Source organism: Euprymna scolopes, chromosome 45 (assembly GCF_053919585.1).
Source record: "Euprymna scolopes isolate OS-2025 chromosome 45, ASM5391958v1, whole genome shotgun sequence".
Taxonomy (NCBI): domain Eukaryota; kingdom Metazoa; phylum Mollusca; class Cephalopoda; order Sepiida; family Sepiolidae; genus Euprymna; species Euprymna scolopes.
Genome location: NC_136526.1, coordinates 64,046,621 through 64,067,855, shown reverse-complemented (window position 1 = coordinate 64,067,855; position 21,235 = coordinate 64,046,621). Strand labels below are relative to the sequence as shown.

General features: G+C 35.2%; 1 protein-coding gene across 4 annotated transcripts in view; it reads right to left on the bottom strand.

Moving 5' to 3' along the window:
• LOC145269845 (lissencephaly-1 homolog B-like) overlaps positions 1–21,235 on the bottom strand; it is a 200,125-nt gene that overhangs the window by 73,119 nt on the left and 105,771 nt on the right. For 3 of the 4 annotated variants that reach the window (XM_080125574.1, XM_080125573.1, XM_080125575.1), the window contains exon 2: positions 15,035–15,336. In XM_080125574.1, coding sequence (XP_079981700.1) covers positions 15,035–15,066 — 32 coding nt within the window. In that variant the 5' untranslated portion in view covers positions 15,067–15,336. Of the gene's footprint in view, positions 1–9,131; positions 9,294–15,034; positions 15,337–21,235 lie in introns of those variants that run through there. The other variant, XM_080125572.1, reaches the window with a different exon arrangement.

Genomic DNA, 21,235 nt, shown 5'->3' with positions numbered 1-21,235 from the left:
TTACCCATGTATTGGAAAATTTCAAATGGTGGCCGACTCTCTCTTTGACACGGTAAGTTTGGGAAAAGGAGTTATAAATAAAAAAACTAGACAAACTACTGTTATAAACTCAATACATGTCACCGTGACATAGGCTGATCTATATTCAGTGGGTGTCTAACAGTATTTTGTCTAATTTTTTATTTTTAACTCCTTTTCCCTAAACTTACCATGCCAAAGAGAGAGTCCAGTGCCATTTTTAATTTTCGAATCCATCGGTAAACACTTTTTCCGAGCTGAATAAACATGTTACATTGAATAAAAACTCTAAAATCATATCCAGTTAAGTAGAAAAGTAACTTATATTGCCTTTGATAACATTTGTTATATATTTGTTTTTTGACAACTTTTTCGAATCTATGTGTATAGTAATACAAACCCGATTATTTTAATAACAAATTGCATTCAGGTCCGATAGTTCTGGGTGATTAGGTTGAAAAGGGATCCGTTTGAAGTCGTAAAACGTTAACATTTTCCAAAAATTGGTGCAGCACTGTGCTCAGCATCACACGAAAGACTGACCTGTACGTGAGGAACTGGTGCCGTGCAAAGAAAGGAACGTCATCAATGACCATGAACAGAGACAGAATACTTTCTCTACCGCTGCACATCCAACTCGGCTTGATCAAACAGTTCACCAAGGCTCTCAACTGCTTCACTTACTTGTTTCAGGATTGACCACGTAGAGGTTAAAAGCTTGCATCTTTGACTGTCCTCAGATTTGGCAGCTCATCAGGGATCCAGAGTTTGAAAACTCAATGAATGAAGTGGAACTGGAAACATGCATTTGTTCTGTTAGTGAAGAACTTTCTTGGCAACAATAAGGCCAAGATCAAAGTGTATCATCTGTTCTTCAGACGCTGCACTTCAATTTCTTGTTCTCTGTCAGTGGAGGAGAAATCCTTCACGACTGAGACAATTTTTATTTTTGTTCCTTTTCTCCATGTTTAAAAACGACCCTGGTGTCGAACTCTGTCCCGTGAGGAGGCATTGTAAATAGGAATAATAAGGCCAGAAACTACGCAGAACTTGTCAATAACATGCTAATTGCTTTCAGAAGCCTCGGACCAACATGAGCATCAAGATACACTACCTAGTTTCACATATGGACCGGTTTCCTGAGTACCTAGATTCAATGAGTGACAAGCAGAGAGAGATTCCATCAGGAACGGAAAGAGATTGAGATCAGGCATTAGGGTCGTTGAGACGGAATCGTGATGGTTGGTTACTGTTGGAATCTGAAGAGAAACCTCTCTGCCGCTGAGCATTCCAGAAGAAACGGAAGTTCAGGCGCTCAAGTTTGAACAATGGTGAAGCAACATGCAATTTACATGAACTTACCTTCATCAATGCACGACGTTCAGTTTACAATAATCGATGTTTCGATCAGGTAATCAATGTATGTTGTTGGTAAAACATATTCTTTATCTTAAAAACACATTTAAAATGATATGTGTTGATAGAAATCAGCTGATAATGCCACAAGATCTGATTCTTTTTTTTTTTTTTTTTTCAAATCAACTTCGCACAAAAACTTGACCTGATGAAGAGAAACGGATGCTATTTCCTGATTCATCAGTGCAAAACTACCCTAAATTAGTTGCTGAAATCTAGACAACATTTAAAAAGTACAAAATTGTTGCACGGTGTAATTATAATTACATATATAGAAGATATATTAAGCACTATATATATATATATATATATATATATATATATATATATACACACACACACACGTGTGTGTGTGTGTGTGTGTGTGTGTGTGTGTGTGTGTGTGTGTGTGTGGTTCTTAATTCCCTTCATTCCTGTGGAAATTGTTTAGTGGCCCTAAGGTAGAGGCTCAGCAAATGGAACAAAAGGTGGCTTCGTGGCTAGGATCAAATCTCATGACTGGCAAAAAAATTTTACCCTACACTGATGATTGCATAAGCATGAAACACTAGTGTCTGTAGGTAAAAATGAATAGTAATTATTTAATTATATATATGTATATATGTGTGTGTGTGTGTGTGTGGATATATATATGTGCGTGCGTGCGTGCACATAAATTTATAAACTAATTGATCATTTGTTCTTCAACTGTATATTCAGTTGTCCAGGGTCATTGAAGAAAAGTATAAAAGTCGGAGAAAAGAATCACTCTCAGAGGTAAACACTTCGGACAGGTAAAAAAGCAGGTGGCTGGTGGGAGTGGGGTATATAGGTATGTCTTCAAGAAAACAAAGCCCATTTAGTCAAATTGCTTCCTCTCTGTTTTCTCCTCCTCCTCCCCCCATCAATAAATTAACCAGGTAGTCTAGACAGGGGGTTGGAGTTAGGGTGGGCGGGAGTGACTCTCCTCATAGTCGCATGGTTCTCATTTGGTTTCTTTATTACCGGTGGTAGGTCAGCCCGTCTGCTAATGCCAATCGGCGGCCTAGTTGGTCTGTTGTTCAACGCTAACAATTATGTGCCAGCAAAAGGTCAAGGTTAAATCAGATATGGACGCCCCACCACCTATTATGTGCAACACTTGTCAACAATTTCCCTTATTATCTGTGCCTAAAAATGAACAATTTCCATGAGCAAAGTTTCTTTCCAGCTGACTATAATGTGGCAATTTTCAAGTCTAATGTAAACAAGTTTCTGCTGAGCCGTCCTCTTAAATAAACAAATGCTACCCAAGTTCCACCATTACTGATCATCACAGTGGTGTCTTACCGGGCGTTTGACATCCATTAACTGTTAATCCTCAAGTGGTCTTGGAATTCATCGGAGCACTTTCCATTAAACTACTTGTAAATCAGGGACAGGGATATATACAAGGTGCCTTCAATAAGTTTCCAGACGTTTTTTGTAGAGGCACTTTTATTGATAGCACATACATTAAATTCTAGTCCCCTTCAAAGTAATCTCCTCCGGCTGCAATGCACTTATTGTACCGTTCCAACAACTTCTAGAAGGGCACATGGAAGTCCTCTTGTGTGAGCGTGTCAATGACCCTTGTCACAGCCTCTTTCCTCTCTTAAATTGTCTCATGACGACAGCTTCTAAGGTTTTCCTTGAGCTTAGGGAATAATCAAAAGTCACAGGGAGCAAGATCTGGACAATAGGGAGGGTGAGGAACTGTCCTGATGCCCATCTTGGTCAAATAGTCTGGGATAAGGATGGAGCACTCTTGGAACAAACTTCATGTAACTAATAGACACACAACGGTTCTTATCCATGAAATTCTTTATTTGGTCAATTAACTCTGGTGTTCTGACTTCCTTACTCCACTCCCACACCTCTCATCCTTCACAGATTCTCTGCCTTCCTTGAATCTCTTATGCCACTCAAAAACTTTTGAAATCATTACTATACATTGGGTATAATATAATAATCAATAGACTCTTGGCTTTTATAATAAATACGAAATCTGCATGAATTAAAATATGACTGAACAACACCAGGGAAGGGCACTACTATATATTGGATACACTATAATAACAAATACAAAATTTACATACATTAAAATATCATATTTAAGTGCATCATACAACAGGGGAATGAAATTGGGGAGGCTTCATGTTTTGACAAGCTTCTGGGATTGACCTTTACTCCTGATCTAAAATGAAACATGTACATCAAATCTGTTGCCAAGGTCGCTGGAAAAATGGTGGGATCCTTCTATCGATCCAGTAGATATCTCACTGCTGATGCAATTCTCTATCTATATAAGAGCCAGGTACATTCAAGGATGGAATACTGTTGCCACATATGGGCAGTAGCGGCTAGAAAAACTTTATCCTGCCTTGATAGAGTTCAAAATAGACTTACTAGCCAAGTAGGGGATGCCCTTTTCTCTTCCCTGCAACCTCTTTCTCACAGAAGAGATGTTGCGAGCCTGTCTCTGCTTTATTGTTATTTTCATGGCAAGTGCTCGTCTGAGCTCCAAATCTATAGTCCCACCTCTCCAAACTTTCACGAGGAACACTCGTCTAGCTGAAAACATTATCAATTTCTCTTACTCTTTATCTGTGTTTAAACGTAAATGTAGATTCCATGAACAAAGTTTCTTTTTTAAAACTGCACGCCTGTGGAACCATCTTCCATTGTCCTGCTTTCCAGCTGACTACGATATGGTCGTCTTCAAGTCCCATGTAAACAAGTTCTTGATGAGCTGTTCCCCTTAAATAATCCAATCTATCAAATTTACACTACTAATGATTGACTACTGTACACTTATTAACCCTCATCCTCGAGTGGCCTGTGGACCTTGATAAGTGGTGATGCCTATGTAAAAAAAAAAAAAGGAAAAAAGATGCCAGGCGGCCTTCTAGTATTTTTAAAAAGTTTTAAATATAAAAGTTTATGTACAACACGACTAGAGCTCATAATGTAATACAATAATTATTCAAAAAATATTCTAGATTTCATTTGCAAGCACTTTATTGGGACGTGATGGTGGCATAGTGGTTAACGATACCGACTGATGATCTGGGTGTCCCATATTCAAATCCAGTTCGTTCCACAAAAATTAGTTTCGTTTAAGATGTTGGCAACCTTCATGTGGTCCCTCCTGTAAATACCACGTCTTTCAAGAAAAAATTCTGACTAGAAAAATAATTGGGAAACCAATGCCAACAACAGAATCTTCGAATTCATACGGAGAGAGATAAAAAAAAAAAAAAAAAAAAAAGATTCTGATTTCCATGTTTTAAGTTTGGTATCACTTTCGCTTAGGATGTTGGCAACCTTCATGTGATGCCTCACGTAAGTACCCCATGTCTTTCTAAAATGAATTCTGGCTAGAAAAATATCAGGGAAACCAATGCTAACAATAGGATCTGCGGATTTACATGATATGATGACGATGATGATGATTAGTCAATTGTTTGTGGCCATTCTGCAAAAATATATTTTTATGACATGCAAAATATCTGCGAGCGTACATTCCTAAACTTTATCTCTCTCCCCCCCCCACCCCAATCGATTTATGTTGATCGATTGCTTTAGAAAATGTAATCACAAGTTCAACACTGGTGGACAATGCCAATGGCCGACAAAGCACTCACACATCAAAGCACAAACATTAAGCAGCGACAGATGATTAAACAGGTTTGTATGCGTCAGGCAAGAGGAATGCACACTGGGGCGGAGAGAATGCTGGGGAAGGGGAGTGGAAGGAGGGGGTTGAATAAGCAACATTCCATGATTGAAAAGAGAGTCTTTTAAAATAGTGTCCTGGACAGAGTGGAATATACAAACAAAAAAAGTTTTTTTATCAAGATATTTGCAGTTTCTTATTTGGCTGGGAACAAAGTGTAGCATCTGTTCTGATACTACACTTCACTTTCACTGTCCTCGGTCAGTGGAAGAGGAATCCTTCCAGACTGAGCCCCCCCCCCCCACTATCCAGAGTTTCCCCTTTTTAGGGAGCCGGATTTTCCCCCACATATGTTTGATTTTACACATATGTTTGATTTTACGGCTTTTCAACCCTTTTGGGGTTATTCAATGCTTCAACTTATTTATATCGTCAAATATTTATTCACGGTGTTTGGTTTGGTTTGGTCGTTTTGTAGCATATCAACTCTTTCCACGTTATTTAATGCTGAATCCAATTATTTTTGACAAAAGGTTTTATGCTTCGAGTTGTTTATATCTGCAAATATTTATACCTTTTTTTTTTTTTAACTACCATTGACTTAAAGGAGAGTGAATGACAGAAGTGAGAGTTATAGATACTGGTGAAAATAAGAGCAATACGCTCAAGCAACATACAATGATAGAGTTTCAGATTGACAGAAACGTAGTAAGAGATGAGTCACTTGGTGAGTGAATTGCAAGTTACGGATGATCGGAATAATTAAATTTTGACGTTTCGTTTCATGGCATATCGACCCTTTTTGCGTTATTTAATGCCAAATCCAGTAATTCTGGAAAGAAGTTTTTATGTCTTCAAATATTTATCCATGACGTTCAGTTTGCTTTTAGAGAAAAATTGTTGTTTTTGGCTTTGCAGAACATGATTGAGTTTTGCAAAAGAAAGGAAAAAACCAAGAACATCAAAGTTTAGTTTGGCATTTCAGGTTAGGAAACCAAAGGGTTAAAAAAATTTGTTCGTTTAATGATAAACCTTACTATGAGAGGATTGGATGAGCAAAATTTGATTACTTAAGCAGAAAGTTATTTGTTGACATTTGACTTTAAAACAACCATGTTATAGTCAAATAGTCAACTGGGAAGCAGTTATGTAGTATCGTGTTCCATAGATGGAAAGCTCTTTGAAATAAACTCTGTTCATGAAAGTTTGGTTTGCTTATAAGTACACAGAAGAAGAAAGGAAAGTTCTTTGCAGTGGGGATAGCCAGACGAGTTCTTATTGTGAATATTTTACAAAAGAGGCAACCGAGATTGGAGCTCAGGCGAGAACCTACCATGAAGATACAGATAGAGTAGAGAAGGATTAGTAACATCTCTTCTGTTAATGTCTGTACAGAATAAAAGAGATCTCCTTACCTACCCACTAGATTGCAAAGTTTAAGTGTAATGTGAATAGATATCTCGCTGCTCAACTCCCTATATAGTATCCCTATAAATTTAGTGCAAAATAATAACACCTTACATCAAAGTGGCATTGCGCCTTGTTTGGGATGAAATAACAGTTTTTAAAAAAATTTATATAAAAGAGAAATGTAGTTATAGCTTAAAGCATTGCTGGTAAATAAGTATGGAAATGTTTATGAAGGCTGATAGCAATGCAGAAAAACTGGAATGCTAAAAGAAAATATAATCAAAAACTAAATTTTCAAAAGAGCTTTCATATATCAATCAGGGAGGGGGAGTGCCTGAAACAACAGTAGCGGGGGTGTCTTGGTGTGTGTAGGCGGTGTAGTATGGAACCAGAAAAAAAAAAAAAAAAAGTGGGGGGGGGGGTCAAAACAACAGTAGGCAGAGGTATTAAAAAAAAAAAGTAGCGTTTTAGCCGATGTCTTCATGACCTGACCGGAAGTGGAGAGCGTTGAAATTAAGCATAGTCAATCGAAAAGATGAGGACTTGCTAAAATGGCGACACAAAAATAAATCGAGATATTACGATCTAGGAAGTATAAGAAAATTTCTCCCGGAATCTGACCAACACGAGAATCCCGACACAAAAAGCCTTTCGTGGACATACACACAAATGCGCGTACCCCTTTTGCCTTTCATATATATATAGACTAGCATGGTTGCCCAGCGTTGCCCGTGTGTTTGAAGAAGGTGTAAAAGAAAAAAAAAGTTTTGGTTAGGCTCGAACCTGAACCCTTGACGCAAAGGTGGAAAAGAAAGTGTGAAAAAAACCTGACAGGTGCATAAATTTAATGAGGTCAAATATCACGCCTTACGGGAAACTTAACTTTGGCGGAAACATGTTGGGGAAGCCCAGCTCCCCATAAAAAAGAGGAGTGTCCAAATGAATAGCAATTGTCTGATATGACGGGTTTGGGCCGCATTGATCAAACCTCATTGCTATCTGGACATCCCGGGCACGAGTGCCAGCGAGGTTCATTTTGCTACGGATTCAGTTTTGCTTATATACGGAAAAGCCAAATAAGCACGTGAAGAGTAAAAAATATCGCAAAAATAGCGTGTAAAAGTCGTCAATCAGACGGGTTGTTATGAATGACAGAGGACTTTCTTTTCGTCAAATTAAGGCAATTACAGATGCTGATTACAGTCCAATAACCATCAGACGACACTTACCACAAAAAGGCATGGTAAGTAAAAGGCATAAACAAATTCCTCGATTGCTTCCACGTCACAAATTGGACCGTTTAAGATTTGGTCGTGAATACCAAACTTGGAACTTTGAGAACTCGAAGGAAGTCCTGTTTTCTGATGAGAAAAATTCAATTTAGATGGTCCTGATGGCTTCCTGCGATATTGGCATGACAAAAACATGCCCCTTGAAATTTTTTCCATACATCATAGTAGTGGAAGGTCCATAATAGTATGGTTCCCTTTTATTACAGAGGGACGATGGAGCTGCAGGTGGTGCAGGGTTGTCAGACAGCAGCTAGTTATGTTAGCATGTTACAGAAAGCATCTTTGATTTGATGATGAAGGGTCATCGTTTGTGTGGGGATGGATGGTTATTCCAACAGGATAATGCTGCAATCCACACTGCAAGCTTTGATCAAACCTCATTGAGCTTTCTACAAGAAAATGAAGTCCATCTCTTGGAACATCCTGCATGCTCACCTAACTTGAACACAATTGAAAATGCTTGGGGATGGATGACAAGAGAGGTTTATCGAAATGGTAAACAATAGCCTTCGGTACAAGATCAAAGTGTAGTATCTGTTCTTCAGATGCTGCACTACAATTTCTTGTTCTCTGTCAGTGGAGGAGAAACCCTTCACGATTGAGACAATTTTTATTTTTGTTCCTTTTCTCCACATTAAAAAAAACGACCCTGGTGTCTAACTGTCCCGTGGGGAGGCATTGTAAATAGGAACAATATTCAACAAAAAATGAACTTCGTGAAGCCATCTTCAGAAACTGGAGCAGGACCCCCCCACACCTTAATGGAAACCCTTATTTCTAGCATGTCCCAAAGAATTTTTGAAGTCATCAAAAGCAGTGGAGGTAGAACTCATTAAGTTTGATTGTTGAATGTTTTCATACACTTTTTGTACAATTTTTGTACAATTTAATAGAATTGTTGTCTTGTCTTATAATTTTGATAATGTGTAAAAAGCCTAATTTAATAAAAATGTAAATTTTAAAAGTAAATCTTTGGAATGTAGCTTTTTGTTTCCATAACCTTTTTGATTGTAGTATTGGTAACCTTAAGTCGGAAGAGTTTAAAATCCATCCTTAAAAAAAAAGTTTTTTTTAAAAGATTTTTAAGTGGTCTTAAAATTTTTGATCAGCAGTGTGTGTGTGTATATATATATATATTTTTTTTTTTTCTTCGTTCTACAGCATATGTTCTAGACGGCCTCCATTTAGCTTTTGTTTTTTTTGGGTCACCCTGTATATATATATATATATATATATATATATATATATATATATATATATATATAAATGATTAAATATTAATGAAAACTTTGAGACATTTAGAAAAATTTTTTACTTACAATATTTTTCTGTGTATATCACGGTACATATTCATTTGTAAAAGAATATCAGGTTGAACAACAAAATATAAAGTGAATAAACACAGCTTGTAATGCTTCCAATTGAGCACAAGTCAGTTTTTTTTTAATTTTTTTGTTTTTTACTTGTTCATTTCTCGTCTTAACCAAGTTGAGTAAATCTCAAGAGCAAGAGGGAAATTGCATTGCTTCATCCTCTTTCTTTCAGAAGACGTTTTAGCTTGCATGTCACCACGCACAGTTCATGAGTCCGATTGGCAACTAACATTCAGCCCTTTTCATGACGTCACAATAGACACCTTTTTGGCAATTACCGTTCATCTTTTATGACATCACACTGTTTTCGACAACTACCATTCGTCGCTTACAACACTATTTTCATGTAAACATATTTCTTATATAGTTTATTGCATGAAATCTACAAAAATAACAAACAGACAACAAACTTAGGCACAAGGCCCTATAAGAAATTGGGGATGGAGAGGGTACGGGGTCTTTTGTGACTAACGTTATTTAAGTACTTTGGAAACTTACTCTTGACTGGCAACATTTACCACAATACCACATTCACTCTATGGAGTTGGTCCTAATTGATTCCCAGGTGCTTTTGTAAAAAATATATGCATTTGTAAAAAAGGCTTGTAAAAAGAATTTTTTTCTTGTGTGTGTGTGCATTTATAATTTTTTTTTTTTTTTTTTAAACAGTGTGTGTGTGTGTGTGTATGTGTGCATGTGCATAAGGATAAAAAAAGTTCAAATTCATTTAATAACAATCTTAAATTTAACGTAGTTATGTACAAATGTTCGTTGTTGGGAATGGGGTAAGTCTAAGAAAAATGGTCATATGCAAAACCAAAAATAAAACTATTGGGGTGCGTGTTAATAAGGACCCCCCCCCCACCTCCCTTAATTTAAGTACTAGATCTGCCACTGTTTTCCGGGGGACCGAAAACAAGCAAGAAAATCTCTTTCTTGATAATAAGTTGCTGTAGGGAGGCATGTGGAGGTTCCTTTGAGTGCACTACAGTTAATCCCCAACCAGAGCAGGCAATCGATTTGATTGAACAATGGACGATTTCACCAATTTCAATTAGAAGGGCCCAATATATTAAATTAACAGTAGATTCTTTGATATGACAGAGGTGCGTTCAAAATGAATGTTTCCGTTTAGAGCACAACTGAATCATAATACTTGACTTTGGCATTTTAAACTTTCATTTAAATAATTATATAAAAAAAATTTTTTTAAATCAATAGCAGGTTCTCTACAGTGCAATGTAGACTATAATGTATTGTGAACCAAGTTTTTTTTTTTTTACATGGGTATCACCACTTATCAAGGCCTTGAGGCCACTTGAGGATAAGGGTTAAAGAGTGTACAGTAGAAAATGGACAATATAGTAATCGTTAGTAATGGAAATTTGGTAAATTTGTTAACTTATATGGAACGGCTCATCAAAAACTTGTTTACATTAGACTTGAAGACAACCTTATTGAAATCAGCTGGAAAGCAGGAAAACGGAAGACAATTCCATAGGCATGTAGTTCTAAGAAGCTTTGCTTATGGAATCTACGTTTAGGTTTAGATACAGATAAAGAGTGGGAGAAATTATTGATAGTGATTTCTGCTAGACGGATGTTTCTTGTGAAAGTTTGGTGAGGTGAAAGTTTGGTGAGGTGAAAGTTTGGCGATTGGAGCTCAGCCGAGCACTTGCCATGAAAATAACGATAAAGCAGAGACAAACTCGCAACATTTCTTCTGTGAGAAAGAGGTTGCAGGGAAGAGAAAAGGGCATCCCCCACAAGGCTACAAAGTCTATTTTGAACTCTATCAAGGCAGGATAAGTCCTTTCTAGCAGCTCCTGCTCAGATGTGGCAACAGTAATCCATCCTTGGACGTACCTGGCTCTTATATGGATAGAGAATTGCATCAGCAGTGAGATATCTACTGGATCGATAGAAGGATCCCACCATTTTTCCAGCGGCCTTGGCAACGGATTTAATGTATGTGTTCCACTTAAGATCAGGAGTAAAAGTCAAACCCAGAAGCTTGTCAAAACATGAGGCCTCCCCAAAACGAGAGCCATTCATTTCAATTGATTTCAGATGGGGATCAGAGCATTGATGATGTAAAGATAAAAGCTTGGTTTTAGATGCATTAAAAGTAACCAGCCACCTCTTTCCCCATTGTACCACTTGCTGAGAATCAGAGAGAACTTGGTCGTTTACAGTCTTAGATGTGCTACCATAGATGGTAGTGTCATCAGCATAAATGTCTACGAATGATGTAAGGATGTGATTTGGAAGATCATTAATGTAGATCAGGAAGAGAGTTGGGCCCAGGATGGACCCCTGAGGGACTCCAGCATTAATACTTAATCAGAGAAGTCACTGCAGGGAGGCATGTGGAGTCTCCTCCAAGTGCAGAGTAATGAATCCCCAACTAGACCAGGCAATCAATTTGATTGAGAAATGGACGATTTCTCCGATTTTGATGACAATAAAGTTATTGGAAATGCGGAACATTCATTGATGCTCATTCAATCCCGGGGAACGTTAGGTCTCCCTGCTAGTCAATCTCTAAAAGTTGTTTAACACATACTAGCATTTTAAACAGATGCTAAACTTAAATATGATGATGATGATGATTTCTAATATCCATCTTGCAAAGACATCAGTTACTCCCAACACTCTCACCCATTTTTTTCTGTTCCAATCTAGAGATCAGCCCCACCTAGAGATAAGCCTGCTGGTTTTCAGTTCCATACAAACCGGAAAATAGTGGACAGTCTATTATTTAAAAAGGGTTGAGAGGTCCTTACTAACACCTGTTTTTTTTTTGTTCAATTCGTAGGAAAATCATGTTTAATTTTCGATTTTTGAGCGATTATTCGGAAAAATAGGTAACTTTACACAAATAAGGAGGATTTTTCTTTTTCATGTTTGAGTGATCCGTCCGTGATTTTTCATTTTAATATACTTTCATAGAAATGTTTCTCCTATATCAAAAAAAAAACCTATTTTCTTTACGTCACAAGTGTCACGCTCATACATGAATTCCATAGCTAATATAACATACTGACCCAACGGGTCACAGGTAGCCTAGTATATATATATATATATATATATATATATATATATATATATATATATATATATATATATATGTGTGTGTGTGTGTGTGTAGCATTTTTTCTCTATGGCACATTTCATTAAATAAAATAGACGTTTTTGTCTATTAATTCTATTTTCGATCCTGTCCAACTTCCGAATAACAGTCATCACTTCTGGCGGAAACTGGCTGATGTAATCGCCAATAGTTTCTTCCCCAGAACCGCTAGACTCTGGAATTTCATTCCAGGTTCCTGCTTCCCTAACTGTACTGACATCCAAAAGTTCGAGTGTAACGTGAACCAACATCTTGCTGCCCAAATCCCAACACAGTGCCCCAGTAGTTGCTGTCCCTGATAGTAGCCCCCTACACCAAAGTGGCAATGTGCCTTGTTTGGGATGAAAATGTAATAAAAAAAATTTTTTTTAAAGTTTGAGTACTTTCCAATCCTTCAGGATCCATCGTCAGAGATAAATTAATCTAACTGGTTTTGAACAATTTATAAAGTTTTTGTTTTTTTTCGTCATTGGTTAATTTTAAATTGTTCAAAACACCAGAAGTGAAGAATGTTATTCGGAAGTTGGAAAGGATCGAAAATAGAATTAATAGACAAAAAACATCCATTTTATTTAATAAAATGTGACATATATTTGTGAATTTTAGGTAGAACAGCCCCTGGAGTGAATGTGGTATTATGGTGACTGAGTATTCTAGCCAGGAAGATAACAGATAAATCTTAAGTGACACTGATGCATAACACGATACACGTTCACACACACAGAGCAAACATGTTATAGACAGAGTGCGCTACAATGAACATAGGACAAGTAATAACTCGACCCATTTTTCTTTTTTAACATTTCCAGGTACTTTCCTGAATAAATCATGATCGTACTCCTCCTTTCTGACCTCTGTACTCTTGAAAGTCATCCACATCTCTAACGTGATCATCTTTTTTATAGTCATTTTTTTTCCATACCTGTGATGTCATTTTACATGCATACGCGTACCCGCACTCTGTTTAGATATACACAGACCCTCCCCTCCTCACACACTTTTGGATGGCCTTGTACCAGATTTTTCGGTCATTATAAATTTTCGATATATGGTATAATCACCTTTGGCACATGGGTTCCTGTCAGATCACTGAAGTTAAGCAACGATGAGCCTAGCTAGTGCCAGATGGGCGACCATTTGGAACTTCCAGGTGCTGTATGTGCTCTCTGCTTATCTCGGCATTGTTTCCAGTCGTTCTGGACTTTTCCTTGACACTGAACTCAAGCAGTGCCGATTCAGGAGAGATGTTGTTGGGGATTGCACAACCCTTGCCACATAATTACACGCGCAACTGCCCTTAAAGGGGGGGGTATTCTTTGTCTTTCGAGACTGAACAGAGGTATCGGAGAAATGTTCAAAATAAATAAAAATTAAAAAAAAAAAAAAAAAAAAAAAACTTTCCAACACGATTTCCGACCTGTACTAAAATATTCCGTAAACACAAGAGAAATTTTTTTAATACCATATATTTCGGTGTATAAGGTGAGGTACAAAATTGGAGCAAATTTCATAAAATTTATCTTCTATCGATTGTATAAAACGACTGCTAAATCACGAAACCATGTTTGTTTAGCCTAAGGCTAGAGATTGCAACACCCGGTATTTTATGAAATATTGTTTTTCAAAGATGATTTTTTTTAATTTTAAGGGTCGTCTTATATATATATATACAACACATTAAATTTAACATAAACTTTCAAATATAAAAATTTAAAAAAAGCCAAGAAACTTTGATCATATTATTAGCCACTGACATTTCATGACAAAAATAATTGTACTCTGAATTATTTCTAAAATATTTTCCCGTATTTATAAATATTTCAAAGTTTTCCTTAATACGAAGAGCGTTCTATTTTCTAAGCCAGAAATTTTTAAAAATTCTTCAATCTAAATATGATCCTCCATCACTAGAACAAGAGAATATTCATTTCATTGTTTTGACTCGAATATATATTTATTGATATCTTTTTTTTTTGTAGAGTGATGTGGTTCTCAGTCAGATATATGAAAAGAATATTGTGTTGTTGTAATCATCACCAGTCAGTGTCAGGTGAGCACAGATCACAAGAATCTAAGATTATCATGTTCGTCCTATCTGCAGATTGTACACAGCCTTGTCTTGCAAGGCCTCTCGGGCAGAAATAGTCCAAGAGAGGTCAAAGAAGACAAAGATGGTCAACAATAGATTGTTTTGTTTTTGACTGGAGAACAGAACAGACCATTTTATTTACCCCTTTCCAAGGAAGTTTGACACAAGGTCAAGTGTTGGTTTGATGAAAGTGTTTTCATGGAACAAATTAGATTTGAACTTGACTGGTGGAACGCAAGCATGCTACCCAGGTGGAGTAAATAAAACGGTTCCGTTCTAAATTCTATATAGATTTTTTTTTTAAAGTTTAATACAAAAAAATTACTCGAGTTGAACTTTTACAAGTTTACATCTACCATATGGCTTCTTTTTTTTTTTTTTTTTTTTTTGCTTCTGCTGATGGCATCCAAGTACGTTTTTTTTTTTTTTAAATTGACTATGAATCAAAATATATTTAACCGTATTTTACAACTGAGCAATGCCCCCCCCCTGCCCCAGTTGTATTATAATTGAGGGAAAAATATTGAAATTATTCCATTGCTAGTGTGTATGCTTTAAACAATGAATTGCTTTTCGAACTCAAATTCACATCGAAAACGGAACGAGAGAAAGAGAATGTTTACTTACAGTTCCTCTCGTTGTCTCTGTGAGAGCACCATTTTGGCGAAATGAAGAGAAAGATGAGACACACCACTCACTAATATTGGTCGTCCCAGCGAAAAAAAATCAGAGTTTTCTTTTCCTGTCGGAAGGTAAACACACTGGTGCTCAAGAATCTCTGAGAACCTTGTACGTTATTATTTGTGTCCGTGACTGTAAGATGTGTCTGTAAGTCTTGGTGTCAAAAATGAAGAATACTTCCAAGTCTTTGAGTACGGAAGGCCAATTTCAACAGCGCAATTCTTGGTCAGGCCACATTCTCGCGAAATCTGGAAATACAAAAAATTGAGACAGAAGGTTAAATAATTATTCAAACAAGAGTTGCGGAATTTTTACGATTCTAGTGACAAGCAGAGATGAAGCGCTAGAGCCTGAAATGGTCAGATTTTCAAAGTGTAATAGTGTTGTTACATTCTAATGGCATTCTTACATTTTAATGGTGTTGTTACATTTTAATGGTGTTGTTACATTCTAATGGTGTTGTTACATTTTAATGGTGTTGTTACATTTTAATGGTGTTGTTACATTTTAATGGTGTCATTACATTCTAATGGTGTTGTTACATTTTAATGGTGTTGTTACATTTTAATGGTGTTGTTACATTTTAATGGTGTCATTACATTCTAATGGCGGATAATAAAAAAAAAAAGTGAAGCATGCATGGTCCCCCGTGAATGCACAGTGAATGAGGCATAAAAAAAATGACTAAGTTCAGCATCAGGATAACAGTCCACAAAAGAATAAGAACTTTCATCCATTCTTTCAACGTGGCCATACCATCAAAGTCTCCTGTTCTGCACACATCTCTCTATACTGTCCAGATTTAATCTTCCTTTGAGATCATCAGGTCAAAGCCTATGTTTATGACTGACATTACATATTCAAATTATCATTCTCCTATCATTTCTGTTCATGCAATGCATATCCTCAACCCTCATTGGCCAGGTTTCAGTTCAATATGTCAGCACACTGTGTACACGTACCTGATAAACTCTAATTATTGTTTCCTCTGACGAATGATGTTCTCGACGTTTAACCACGTCAGCAATGACAACGTGTATCCATAAAGAAAGAATAAAGTCACAAAGAGATTTTAAAACCCAGTGTTTGTTTATAACGTTTATGTGGTTGAATCAGATTCCTCCGGAGGAGGAAGTTTCATGGGCATATCAAGTTCACAAGCGATCCCCACTCACATGTATATCCTGGTCAGGGGAGAGATGACAATGTTAGTTTTGTGCGGTTCCTGCAGAGCGGTGTCAACGTTCTCCTACATACAGGGCCTGGTATTTTTTTAATATTCAATGTTCACCCCAAACAGGGTACAGTGCTACTTTGAAATAGGGGGGTACTATCCGGGACATAAGTTGCAGGAGTATTATGAAGGGAGATGAGTAGCAAAATGTATGTTCACATTACACTTGAACTTCTGCACGTCAGTACAGTTGGAGAAGCAGGGACCTGGAATGGAATTCCAAAGTCTAGCAGTTCTGGGGAAGAAACTACTATATGGTTGTCTTCAAGTCTAACGTAAACAAGTTTTTGATGAGCCGTTCCATATCAGTTAACAAATTTACCCCAATCTTCATTACTAACGGTTACTATATTGTCCAATTTCTACTGTACACTCTTTAACCCTTATCCTCGAGTGGCCTCTTGGCCTTGATAAGTGGTGATACCTATGTAAAAAAAAAAAAAAAAAAAAAATTTCTTTTTTTTTTTACTTACAATATATTTTTGAAATTGTTTTTAGATATATAATTATAATGCGAATGCACCCAAAATTCCATTCAAATTAATCGTAAAAATAAATCCCGTTATATTTACCCAAGTTTTCCATTGCTTTTTTTTTTTTTTTTTTTATCAGTTTAGTCTCATACAGCCAATTCTATATGAAAAAACTGAATTATCTCCCTTATTTTTCATTTAATTTTCACTATTTAAAATTTTCAAATTAGAAAAACCCTGATCAATAATTTTTTTTTTTTTTTGATATCCAATTCAAATGCACAAGTACGAAAAGTTCATATTCGTAAATCGTCGACAAATGATAGATTCAATTGAATCCACACATGGAACTGACAGGTACTCCTGGTCAGAATGGACCTGGGAGTAATGATTACTAAGGATTAACTCCCCACAAACTCCCCAAACTGAGGTCTTACCACCAGATTCACTATAAGGCCAGATGAAGGACGCCCCCTTAAGTAAACACTTCATCAAAGCTCCACACTAAGGTAATGTACTTGCAATAACCCTTATCCCTGAGTGGCTTCCGGGCCTTGATAAGTGGTGATCACTGTGTAAAAAAAAAAAAGAGCTCTATGGACAAACTTATCTTTAGTTGCTCTTTTACAACTAAATGTTTTCGTTTACTCGTCAAATAGAAAAGTTACTAGCCAAAGCCGTGTGATTTTTGGAATATGACATATTCGTTTCATGATGAGTATGTACATCATAAAAATAAGTTTTGTATTTTTTTTTTTTAATTATAATTCTAAATATACAACAAATGTTATGTTGATACTTGAAGGTATAAACATTCTAATTTCTTCAGGTGTTTTAAACAGCCTTCGTTAAAAAAAAAAAAAAAAGAAAAAAAGATTATATTGTTCTATTAAACTTTTATTGTTTAAATAATTTAACTTTTTTTTTTAAACGAAGGCTGTTTAAAACACCTGAAGAAATGTTCATTTTATTAAAAAAAAAAAAAAAGAAAAAAAGATTATATTGTTCTATTAAACTTTTATTGTTTAAATAATTTAACTTTTTTTTTTAAACGAAGGCTGTTTAAAACACCTGAAGAAATGTTCATTTTATTTTATTAAAAAAAAAAAAAAAGAAAAAAAGATTATATTGTTCTATTAAACTTGTATTGTTTAAATAATTTAACTTTTTTTTTCTTTTTTTTTTTTAATAAAATAAACAAAGTCGAAAAGATATTTTTCACTCAGTAATGAGCTTTGGAAGATTGTCAGTGAACGAAATACAATCGCCAAAAGATAAGTGTTTCATTATTTCTAGTCGCCACTTTGAAAAACCAATCGCGAATGTAGAGCCCTGGAGGACCAATTATTAATACAGATGACTACCTCCACCCCTTTAACTCTTATTCATTTCAAACCAGACATATTGTCACCTGGATACAAGGGGTTATCATCTGAGACCATGTATATAGGGGATACTATGAGAAATTGAGCAGCAAGATGTCTGTTCATATTACATTTAAACTTCTGCAGTCAAAGAAGCAAAAGACGGGGGGGGTCCAAAGTTAAGTAGCTTGTGGGAAGAAACTATCAGCATATAAGGGTTTCCGTTATCTAGGGACCTCTACGGTGAAGGGGTGGGATTCGTGTTGCTTGTTGAGTCAAATTGGGTGTATTTATATGAAGGGCGTAAAAATGCTAATCCTTTGCATGTAAAAATCTGAACATACTTTCTATTTTTTTTAAAGATTGGGGAAAAATAAAACCATTACACCTACATGAAGATAGAAACCGTCGAAATGGAGAAGGGGGGGGGCAGGTAACTATAACAGAACTTTCTGTGGTTCAATTAAAAAAAAACAAAAAAAAAAAAACACCTTCTCTTCCTTAACTGAATTACCTTCCTGAATTACTTAGTAATTACCTACCTTCTTAGTCCCTCCACCCCCTCTAACTCCTCGTTTCAGTTTACAGGTGAAACCTAATGCAGTTGATGATTTTAATCAAATCTCTCTTTAAGACTGAGGATGGGTTATTTTTAACGCATGATAAAGTTATTTTTAGCAAAAGACATGTTTTACAGAATTGAAAATAAAAAAAATAAAGAAAAGGAAAAACAAAAAAAAAGTAAAGGAAAAACAAAAAAAAAGTAAAGGAAAAACAAAAAAAAAGTAAAGGAAAAACAAAAAAAAAGTAAAGGAAAAACAAAAAAAGGAAAGGAAAAACAAAAAAAAGGAAAGGAAAAACAAAAAAAAGGAAAGGAAAAACAAAAAAAAAGTAAAGGAAAAACAAAAAAAAAGTAAAGGAAAAACAAAAAAAGGAAAGGAAAAACAAAAAAAGGAAAGGAAAAACAAAAGAAAAGGAAAAACAAAAGAAAAGGAAAAAGAAAAGAAAAGGAAAAAGGAGAAAAAGCAAAGAAAAGGGAGAAAAAGCAAAGAAAAAGGAGAAAAAGAAAAAAAAGAAAAAGGAGAAAAAGAAAAAGGAAAAAGGAGAAAAAGAAAAGGAAAAAGGAAAAAGGAGAAAAAGAAAAGGAAAAAGGAAAAAGGAGAAAAAGAAAAGGAAAAAGGAGAAAAAGAAAAAGGAGAAAAAGAAAAGGAAAAAGGAGAAAAAGAAAAGGAAAAAGGAGAAAAAGAAAAGGAAAAAGGAGAAAAAGAAAAGGAAAAAGGAGAAAAAGAAAAAGAAAAAGGAGAAAAAGAAAAGGAAAAAGGAGAAAAAGAAAAGGAAAAAAAGAAAAGGAAAAAGGAGAAAAAGAAAAAGAAAAGAAAAAAGAAAAGGAAAAAGGAGAAAAAGAAAAGGAAAAAGGAGAAAAAGAAAAAGAAAAGAAAAAAGAAAAGGAAAAAGGAGAAAAAGAAAAAGGAGAAAAGGAGAAACAAGGAAAAAAATGAAAAAAGCTTAAACAAATGTTAAAACTAAGACAAAAGCTCAAAAAAAAAAAGGGGGGGGGATGCTTGTTGGTTGACATAATTAACCCCCCCCCCGCCTCCTCCATCAAATATTTTGCTTTCTTTATTTTTTTTTCGTTATTAAATGGCGATTTGTAAAAGAAAATGTGAGGAACGAGAATATCGAGTGCATCAAGTTGTGGTGCATGTTTAGCAATGGCAAGAAAAGCAGATGAACTACGCAAAAAGATGTTTTAACTGATGTGCAACAAACTGTGTTCGACTCCATTTCATCGAAATCTTTTGCTAATAAACATTTATTGTGTTTTCGTTTTTCAAGTTTTTTTAATTCAATGATTTTTTTTTTATGAATTAAATTTAAAGAATTCAATTTCAAAAGATGATCCATGATGAAAATAGAAATAATTGATTCGGATTCCAGAGATTCTTGAATTAATTAAATTTTATTTCATTGGCTTTAAATCATTTCTGAAGAAAAGGGATATGGATGGGGGGGGAGAACAGGTAGAGGGGAGCAGAGAGAGAGAGAGAGAGAGAGAGAGCATGAGAACAGAATAGAAAGAGTGAGAGAGAGCATGAGAGCAAGAAGAGAAAGAGAGAGAGGCGAGCAGAGAGAGAGAGAGAGAGAGAGCAGAGACGGACAAAAAGAGAGTGTATATATATTATTTTAGACAGACATTGTTAAACAGTATGGAGTGTTTCTGCTTAATCGTTGCTTTTTTTTTTTTTTTTTTTTTTTTGTAATTTCTTCATTTTTCGTATGGTCATTCTAATATCTCAGTCAAATTTGTGTAAGAAAATTCCATAGTCGTTCTCATTCATCTCTTTTTTTTTTTTTTTTTTTTTTTTTTTTTTTTTTTTTTTTTGCAAGTACTTTCAACTGTTTTAATGTGATGGCTGTTTCGTTTAAAATCTGGATGCTTTTTATAGATTCTAAACTAACAGTAATCAAAAGATTTCCTGAAGACAACTAAAGAAAATCATTTGGGGCATATTAGACCAGAACCTTCGCCAAAAAGGAAGCCATCTTATAAGCCTGAATTTTAAGCAGCAGACATGGCAAGAAATTCCTCAATATGATATTCGTCATATGATCAATGCCATGCCTAGAAGGGTCCAAGCATTAAAAACAGCAAAGGATATGTCAACTAAGGATTGGTCATTAAATTTGTGATCACAAATTTAATGATTTTGTTCTATAAATTATGTTTACTGAAATAAACTGTTTCTATGGGTGTCTATTTTTTTTGTCATGTCTGTGTGCGTGTATGTATATATATATATATATATATATATATATAATTTAAAGGAGATTAGAACAATAGTCTAAAGAGCTGAGTGTATTTTAATGTAACAGTGAAATTACTAGTTTAATTAAAATACAGGAAATAGTAAGTGCTCGTTGTAATTTAGATATATAATAAGCTCGATAGTTAAATGTCCTAGAGCTAACTTAATATTTAGTAATGTGATTTATAATTTAAAATTTAAAAATTTTAAAAAAAATTTTAAATTTAAAAATTTTTTTTTAATTTTTAAATTTTAAATTATAAATCACA